Source organism: Malus domestica, chromosome 04 (genome assembly GCF_042453785.1).
Source record: "Malus domestica chromosome 04, GDT2T_hap1".
In the NCBI taxonomy this organism is placed as follows: Eukaryota; Viridiplantae; Streptophyta; class Magnoliopsida; order Rosales; family Rosaceae; genus Malus; species Malus domestica.
Window position 1 is genome coordinate 16,996,672 of NC_091664.1, and position 9,939 is coordinate 17,006,610.

Consider the following 9,939-nt stretch of genomic DNA (forward strand, 5'->3'; position numbering starts at 1 on the left):
AAATACCAAATGTCTACATGTGATATAGGAGAAATTTGTGTTCCCGGAACTCCAACTCACTTACACTAGTACAAAAAAGACTTTGCGCGACGTAGGACCGTCGTCGCGCAAAGTCAAAAATACGTCGCCCAAAAATTAGCCAAACGTACCTTCGTCGCGCAAGAACAGTCGCGCGAAGGCAGTGAAGGAAGGGTTTGCGCGACGCAGTGCCTACCTATGTCGCGCAAAGCTACTTTGCGCGACGTAGTGCCTACCTACGTCGCTCAAAGCTACTTTGCGTGACGCAGTGCCTACCTACGTCGCGCAAAGATACTTTGCGCAACGTAGGACCTGCGTCGCTCAAAGTAGCTTTGCACGACGTAGGTAGGCACTGCGTCGCGCAAACCTTTTTTTTTTTTTGTCATTTATATTTTTTTTATTTAATTTTTAATAAATATTATAATTAAATTCTAAACAAAAATTAATAAACCAAGAAAAAGTAATTAATTATAGAATATATGAAAATGTACGTTTGTCCGAACAAAAAAAATAAAAATTGCAAGTCTTCTAAGTTTAATACATCATGCTACTCGGTATCGTTTGGGCGAAATGGCTGGGAAGTCGAAGGTGGAGCAACATTAGGTGCTAGCATCGTCGTGATTTGGAGGCCGGACATCGCTAAGGCCTGAACAATCATATTCATCCTCTCGTCCTGTGCCCTAATATTGTCGCCCTGGGCCGCAACCTGACCTCTTAGGGTTGTCACTTCCTCCTTCAAGGAATTGACCTCTCCTGTGGACAATCTGGAAGAAGAGGCACCCGTTTCACGAACCCCCGCCTTCCCCGTACACCGAACAACCTTACCATGACGACGACCGAACTTCTGATCCAGGACCTCAGTCACAATCTGAACATCTGCATCCTTGGGTACAATGACGTCCTCGATCGGGGTCTCTGGGGGAAGCTGCGATGTTGCTTCTTGGAGAATAACAGTGCTCTTTTCCACCATATCACCCTGTAATAATAAAGAAAAAACATATAATGTTTAATAACAAAATATAAATAATATTTGAACGATTCATAAAAATAAGAAAAATAACAATTACATATACTTACATAAAGCTGGTCACTGTTCTCATTGTTGGGATGAACGTAAACATGCTTGAACATGTCAATCTGTGGGAACTTAGAACCCTCCTAAAGAAAAAAAAACATTAAGAAAATTTTATTAATCAATAATAAAAAATAAATTGTATAAAATTTCAAAATTAATATACTTTTACCTCACGTCGTGCCTCAACCCTATACGAAAAGGGCTTCGAACCGGAATGGTGGAGAAGTATCTTTGAGTCCCGAGCTTTTTTGCCAGCAATAGATTTCTTCTGTTAAACATACAATATATATGTTAGTGCGACTATTTGAAAGAAATTATTAAAAAAGCTTAAATAAAATAACAAAAACAATAAATTATTATTAAAGTATTATGTACATACCACAAATTTTGGATCCGTAAAATGTGTGCAGAGCCACTCCCAATCCTCTCGCCACTCCTTATACTCGAGTGGGCAACCCTGTAGGCGAGCAATCTCCGGAGATTCCCATAGCTGAAAATGCTTGTGAAGAGCGCTCTTCCAATCTTTGTACCGGCTTGCTAAGGTCTCCTCTAAGTAGGCACTGACCTCAGGGGATATGTCCTCCATTTCAAAAACGACCTACAAATATGAAAAACAAAATGACAAACAAAATGATATTGATAAAGTTTGTCGGTTTACAATAATAACTAGAATCTTAATTTGTTAGGAAGCAAACAATATAATGTTTATATTCTGAAAGATCTCAAGAGTGGGGTTCTGATCTCCCATGCGAGCCTCTTTCCACCGGTACAGAGACCAAAGGTGGAAATTCAACATTTTATAGAAAGATGTTGACTGTGCTAAAAATTAATATGCTAACCTCCAAGTTGTCTCGCACCAGGGTCCTCGTCTCCTCCGGAATTTTTGCCCAACTCCCCCACCGCATAGGACAAAAATTCCTAATAATAAAACCACAGCAATTAACGACGCTATTATGCTGCTGTGAGGAAACCGCTCCACGATGTCGCTCATCATACGTAATCTTGATCAAGGAGGCAGACATACGTACAAGCTGTAGCTCCTTCAACATTCGATTGGGCCCCCTGGTGTTTTTTTTAGCTGCCCAAAAAAACTTAAATGGTAAAAACCCTAAGCTTAAATTTGTACAAAAAATTCGGCAAAACCTCCCCTAATCATAAAAATTTGTTAACTTGAGCTATTTATTGTATACTCAAAACGACTCAAGTCTCACTTGATATTTTTCTTTGTAGAGCTTAACCATAGTGGCATGGGCAAGGATAATGTTATGGGCTGCAATGTAAGGTTCTGTTGACGAGTTACCACCAAACTTGCATGGACCGACAGTCTCGAAACATTTCACAGGTGACCCTAATGCACAAAGGGCTGATGGAAGTGAACACCTCCCTGGTGGGGAAATCCCAAGTTCGTATCCATATTGAGCAACAATGTTTGGCTCATTAATTGTGAACCAATGTTTAACTCTGTCTCCAAACTTTTTGAATAAAAACTCGCTATAGTCTTTAAAGTCATTCCTGGAAAATCGACCATATCATTATTATACATTATGAGATTGATCTTATATTCTTTAATTTTTTCGTATTAACAGCATGGAAACGATCCTGAAAAGGTACGAAAGATACTCATATGATGAGAGCACTAGTAGAAACAAGGTTAGTAACACAATATTTTTCAAAGCACATTTACTGGTTCAAGTATTGTTGGAACTAACTGGTGTATAGAGAAAAAGAAAATTAGCAAGATAGTTATAAAGCCGTTTTGCGCGACGCATGGGGCCTGCGTCGCGCAAAGTAAAGAAAAAAGCGGTAAATCCTTGTGGGTTTGGCGCCAAACGTTTGCGCGACGAAGCACGACGTCGCGCAAAACCGTTTTGCACAACGTAGATGAACATACGTCGTGCAAAATTGTTTTGCACGACGTCGTGCTTCGTCGCGCAAAGGAAGTTTGCGCGACGTTGTGTGTTCTACGTTGTGCAAATTGAGTTTGCGCGACGAATTTTGTTCTGTCGTGCAAGTTTCTGTCGCGCAAACATGTTTTTCTACTAGTGTTATACTAGCTGGTGTTCCCCACCAATGCGAATTAGATATCTGGATATTCTTTTCTTTATTTTTTAATTAAAATTAATTTTTGAAAGCTGAACTGCAACCGTGAAACATAAACTAACGAAGGTTTACTTTGAAACCCTAATGGCGCTGCCAGCAACATTGTTCTCAAGGACTTCTGCAAATTGCTATCAAGCTGCCATTTGAAAAAGAGGAAAAGAGAAGATAGGATTGAGCCAACGTAGATGATGTGAACGGTGATCACGGATTCACGATCCCCTCTCTCTCCATGGGAACCAACCCAAGCAAGCAAAGCTTGCAAGATGAATAACGACTAATGATGGTGGATAACAAGTGGGCTCTACAATGTGCCCGTGCATTCTCTCCAACGACTGCGTCTCACCTCTTTCGACCACCGGCTTCGCCCTTGCAATGGTCGAAATGAAAATAATCTCTGCACCCGCATCCTGGGGTGGCCGCTCTAGGGTCAAACCCTCTGCTCCCACGACTCTGCCGGCAAATCTCTTGCCTCACCAGTGATTGCGGCTTTGGAAAACTAGAATGCTCTGGCATAACTCCGTTAAATTGTTTTTTATTTTCCGTGGGACGATTCAGCATCTCAGTTTAAAAATTAAAAAAACAAAAAGAAGATCCAAGTGTCTAATTCGCATTGGTGAGGAACACCAGCTGGTATTAGTGAGTTGGAGTTTCGGGAACACCGAAAAATTTCTCCTATACCACATGTAGACATTTGGTATTTCGAGATAAGTTGATCAACCAAATCATTAGACATTTGGAGTTCCGGGAAAACCGAAAAATTTCTCGTGGTATAGAGCCAATCAATCTAGACATTAGATTGATTTGTTGATCAACTTATTTCACTTTTCCGCTGCAATAATAATGTAAACCATATTAACAAATCAACAACCAATGTTATAGAATTGGTTGTTTAGTATGCATGTTAGATTTCCTGCAAACTCTAGGCATTTATTCTCTGTAATATATCGTCTGTTATAACCTCAAAACTAATGAGATGATAACTATGCTTCATTCTGTAATGAAACTTTCTCATAATGGAAATTCTGAGTTCGTATCAGATGAGGGATAAATGGAGTGATTCACCCATCAGATACTATAATACTAGGCCTGGCAATTCCTGACACGAACCGATAACCCGACACGACACGATATGAAATTAACAGGTGTTTGGGTCGACACGATAACGAATCGGATCGTTATCGGATAACCCGATAAACACCTATTAAGATAACGGGTTGATTCGGGTATACACGTGGGTAATACGATACACGATAAGCAAAATATTAATTTTATAATTTTATAACCCTAAAAAAATACTATAATAATTATATATATATTCATTTAACAATTTTATACCCCTAAAAACTATAATATATATATATATTAAATTAACTATAATAATTATAATAATTATATATACTATAATAATTATACCCATAAAATATTAACTATAATAATTATATATATATATATATATATTAAATTTTAAATTAAATTTTATAAAAACTATAATAATTATTAATTAATATGCATCCATTGATTCCATAATTTCATTCCATTCCTGCTGCACCCTTTGAGGAAAAAGGGAGGGAAAATGAAAATTATAAGAAAAGCTAAAAAGAAAACAGAAAAAGAGAGGGAAAGATGGGTAGGCTGCTGCCATTTGAAGAAAAAGAAGGGAGAGAAAAATGAAAATTATAAGAAAAGCTGAAAAAGGAAACAAAAAAGAGAGGGAAAAATGAAAAATAATAAAAGTGGTGAGAAATTTTATTTTTTTTAAGTTATTAACTTTTTATTACACATATGACATATCCCACTATTTTTATAATGACACGTGATGTACTACTACGTGTACCGGTTAATTATACGTACAAAATAAATAGATTTAAATATACTTAATATATATATATATATATTTATATATATATATTTATATATATTCCATTGAACTTGATGGGATACGAATTATACAAAACTAATTTCAACGATCCAACCGTCAAACTTGTTTGTATATACTTCAAGATCGTATCAGCAAAAAATCGCAAAAAACAAACATTCAGAGATCAAGTAACCAAACAAAACTTTTCGATGGTTATAAAACGAAAAATCACGATTTAACGGTTATTTTAACTCCGATTTTGATTATTTTTTATAGCTACACTCCTTAATCCTATATGAATACAATGAATGAATTCGATCTTCAATTTAAAATATTTACACTAGTGGATACCACAAAATCTTATGTTATACTTAATGAAAGTATGAATAAACTCTTAAGTATTAGTGAATCTATTGTTTTGATGGAATACTCATTCTTCGAAGCTATTTTCAATGATCCAACCGTCAAACATGTTTGTATATACTTAGAGATCGCATACGCCAAAAATTGCAAAAAACAAACATTCAGAGATAAAGTAACGGGACAAAACTTTTAGACAGTTATAAACGAAAAATCACGATTTAACGGTTATTTTAACTCCGATTTTGATGATTTTTTACAACTACACTCCTTGACCCTATATGAATACAATGAATGAATTCGATCTTCAATTTAAAATATTTACACTACTAGATACCACAAAATCTTATGTTATACTTAATGAAAGTATGAATAAACTCTTAAGTTTAGTGAATCTATTATTTTGATGGGATACTCATTCTACGAAACTAGTGTCAATGATCCAACCGTCAAACATGTTTGTATATACTTCAAGATCGCATACGCCAAAAATTGCAAAAAAAAAAACATTCAGAGATAAAGTAACGGGACAAAACTTTTCGACGGTTATAAACGAAAAATCATGATTTAACGGTTATTTTAACTCCGATTTTGATGATTTTTTACAGTTACACTTCTTGACCTTATATGATTACAATGAATGAATTCGATCTTCAATTTAAAATATTTACACTAGTGGTTACCACAAAATCTTATGTTATACTTAATGAAAGTATGAATAAACTCTTAAGTATTAGTGAATCTATTGTTTTGATGGGATACACATTCTACGAAACTAGTTTCAATGATCCAACCATCAAACATGTTTGTATATACTTCGAGATCACATACGCCAAAAATTGCAAAAAAACAAACATTCAGAGATCAAGGAAACAGACAAAACGTTTCGACGGTTATAAAAAGAAAAATCACGATTTAACGGTCATTTTAACTCCGATTTTGATGATTTTTTACAGCGACACTCCTTGGCCCTATATGAATACAATGATTGAATTCGATCTTCAATTTTAAATATTTACACTTGTGGATACAAAAAAAATCTTATGTTATACTTAATGAAAGCATGAATAAACTTTTAAGTGTTAGTGAATCTATTGTTTTGATGAGATACACGCATTCTACGAAACTAGTTTCAATGATCCAACCGTCAAATATGTTTGTATATACTTCGAGATCGCATACGTCAAAAAGTGCAAAAAACAAACATTCAAAGATCAAGTAACAGGACAAAACTTTTCGACGGTTATAAAACGAAAAATCACGATTGACGGTTATTTTAACTCCGATTTTGATGATTTTTTTACAGCTACACTCCTTGACCCTATATGAATACAAAGAATGAATTCGATATTCAATTTAAAATATTTACACTAGTGGATATCACAAAATCTTATGTTATACTTAATAAAAATATGAATAAACTATAATAATTATATATATTAATTTAACAATTTTATACCCCTAAAAACTATAATAATTATATATATATATATATATATATTAAATTAAATTTTAAAAAATTGATGACCATTGGATCGATTGAGATCAAGCCAAAGTTCCAATACAATTTCATGATGGTCGTTGTAAATCGAGGATTTTGTAAATTGAGGTTTAAACTTTTGAGAAAGACTTCACAACCTTGAAAACAAAAACTTTTTCATTTTGCATATCCTTGCACATTTAATATTTGTAATAGATTAGTAGTGTATGTATTATTTTTTTATTAGGCACTTATTTGCGAGTGTGGATGTAATACTTAAACGACAAATGTGTTTTAATGTTTTGAAGTAATATTTATGTGGCAATGTGTGGTATGTGCAAATTTAAGAAAAAAAAATATTTTTCTTAATGGGTCATAACGGGTCGGGTCACTTTACCTGTTGGGTAAAGTGACCCGACCTGTTAAGGACCCTTTAAGATAACGGGTGCAACACGACACGTCCCGTTAAGATAATAGGTGTTACACGAAAACGACACGAACACGACAGACACGACCCGTTTGCCAGGCCTATATAATACACACCAAATATGGCCCAGAGGCTCCAGAGTAGTTCAAAACGTCTAATCTTGCTTTAACTTATAATTAAATTTATAAACATGCAAAGAATATATGTATAAAGATAATAACCCTATGATTAAGAATTGGAATAAATAAAGATGAAGTAAAGGATGAAATGGCATAAAGTAGACAAAGATAAGGCAAACTCACATTTATTTATTAATCTTCAAGCTTACATGAAAGCACTTCAAAGTTTTGATACAAAGGTAGCCCTCAAATAAAGCACTCAAGAAAGTAATTTGCAAAGTGGAATTTATAAGCGTACAAACAACTGAGCCAAGAAGCTCGTTAAATAGAAAACTAAAAACAAACTGAAAGACCAGGTGTCGCAAAAGCAGAGGGGCACCATAAAGCAACCTTGCACATTGGGCGGCATCTTCACTTTATGAAGTAGATTTGACTCAGCTTCACTTGGTTACACAAAAAGCTTCCAAAAAAGGAAGTTGACTGACATAAATCTACAGGAACCAAAGACAATTATTCAAGGAAAGAATAATTGTTGTCATCTAGATATCAGACAACATCTTTTCATTTGTTTATCACTTCAATTTCTCTTTTTTCAGAGAAAAGCATTTCATGCCTTACTTCTTTGGACATACATGAGGACAAATTCCATAATAGTCATCTTCGTTGTCATTGTCGAAGTCTTTATCCATGTGATGATGGGATGATAGACTCCATTTTTTCATCATCTAAATCGTAGAGCTCAAGAATTTTTAGAACCTTTTCCTTCAGATCCTTTTTAGAACAAGAAGGGCTGGACTAGATTAAAGACTTAAGTTTTCCAATCTTTTTAAATAAATCAAGGGTAGAGCAAGGTAATTCAGCTATAGGTTGCCTATCAAGCAAGATTTTCTGCGCTTTAAAAGATGCTGGCCTTAAATGATCAAGATGAAATTTATCCCACCAACGAATAAATATTTTCCTTTCAAGTTGTGGAACAAAATCCTAAGCGTCTTCATCATCGTCAATAAAATCATAATCCCATTTCAGGATTAAGGGAAGTTCGTATATTATCATAAACCACATAAAAAGTTTCCTCTTTTCAGGATAATTAGAGTTTCCTTTTCAAAATTTTCTAGAAAAGAATCAATAATTGTCAGAGGCAAGTAATCAACATTTGGATCCCACACAATACACCAAGTTCGAAACCAATTTGGGATCTCTTTTAGAGATCTGAGAATAGAAATTGTTTTGGAAACATGGAACTAAATCCCATCCCTTTTGGTAATACCAAAAATTGTAGCCTCTAAGACTCATGTCAGGACTAGAGTGTAGGCGAATGTTGTAGGGGCTAGGCTTGGCAATCTCTGACACGACCCGTTAACCTGACACAAAGGTTATTGGGTCGACACGATAACGAATTGGGCTGTTATCGGGTAACCTGATAACCATCTGTTAAGATGACTGGTTGATTCGAGTATAACGTGGGTAACCTGATACACGATAAGCAAAATATTAATTTATAATTTTATTTGTCACATCCCAGCCCGGGCCCCCACCACATCCCGGGCTCGACTCTGTCGTAGCACGATATTGTCAATTTTGGGCTCCGACCACGCCCTTACGGTTTTGTTTCTGGGAACTCACATGAGAACTTCCCAGTGGGTCACCCATCATGAGATTGCTCTCGAGCGAACTCACTCAGTGAGCTCCCAAAAGGCCTCGTGCTAAGTAGAGATGGGAATATACATATAAGGCTTACAGGATCCACTCCCTTGGGTGATGTGGGATATTACAATCGACCCCCCTCAAGGGCCCGACGTCCTCGTTGGCACACTTCCGGCCAGGGATTAGCTCTGATACCAAATTATCACATCTTGGCCCAGGCCCCACCACATCCTGGGCTCGACTCCGCTGTAGCACGATATTGTGTGCTTTGGGCCCTGACCACACCCTCACGGTTTTGTTAGTGAGTCACCCATCATGGGTTTGCTCTCGTGCGAACTCGCTTAACTTCGGAGTTCCGATGAACTCCGAAGCCAGTGAGCTCCCAAAAGGCGTCGTGCTAGGTAGAGATGAGAATATATATATATATATATATATATATAAGGTTTACAGGATCCACTCCCTTGGGCGATGTGGGATGTTACATTATTCCCCTAAAAATACTATAATAATTATATATTATAAATATAAATTTGGAAAAAGGAGGTAAAATATTTTTATATGGTATAGTAATATTGTTTTATTTATTTTCATAATTATTTTGGTAAACTTCTCATAATTTGAATGGTTTATAATGTTTGGTTTTTCTATACTTAATTTATGTGGAAGAGAGTTTTGATGTCGTTATTGAAAACATCATCAACATAACACTTGAAGGCAATTGATCAAGCCAAAGTTCCAATACAATTTCTCCATGATGATCAATGAAAATTGATGGATTTTGTAAAAGGAATAACATGCAAGCTTTGAGTTTCATTGGCAAGGTTTTAACTTCTGAGAAAAGCTTCACAACCTTGAAAA

At 35.6% G+C, this 9,939-nt stretch overlaps 1 protein-coding gene across 2 annotated transcripts; it reads right to left on the reverse strand.

Annotated features, from left to right (window-relative positions):
- Positions 1-464: 464 nt before the first annotated feature.
- On the reverse strand, positions 465-2,198 carry LOC103444694 (uncharacterized). Of its 2 annotated transcripts, none has more exons than XM_029101067.2 (5): positions 1,933-2,198; positions 1,473-1,691; positions 1,263-1,358; positions 1,096-1,176; positions 465-994 (listed from the first exon to the last, which is right to left on the reverse strand). In XM_029101067.2, exons 1-5 carry the CDS (start codon positions 2,140-2,142, stop codon positions 566-568), a joined length of 1,035 nt encoding a protein of 344 aa, XP_028956900.1. In that variant the 5' UTR covers positions 2,143-2,198; the 3' UTR covers positions 465-565. The 2 variants fall into 2 exon arrangements, with proteins under 2 accessions (XP_028956900.1, XP_028956899.1); XM_029101066.2 differs by having other exon boundaries at positions 1,263-1,361; positions 1,933-2,196.
- Between the last annotated feature and the right edge of the window lie 7,741 nt (positions 2,199-9,939).

Excerpts from the sequence above, each read along its gene's own strand:
- LOC103444694 (XM_029101066.2), bottom strand. The coding sequence starts at position 2,142 with ATGTTGAAGGAGCTACAGCTTGTACGTATGTCTGCCTCCTTGATCAAG. Across the intron at positions 1,362-1,472 it reads TTACGGATCCAAAATTTGTG|AAGAAATCTATTGCTGGCAA; the intron begins GTATGTACATAA and ends TATGTTTAACAG. Across the intron at positions 1,177-1,262 it reads GGGTTGAGGCACGACGTGAG|GAGGGTTCTAAGTTCCCACA; the intron begins GTAAAAGTATAT and ends TTTTTTCTTTAG.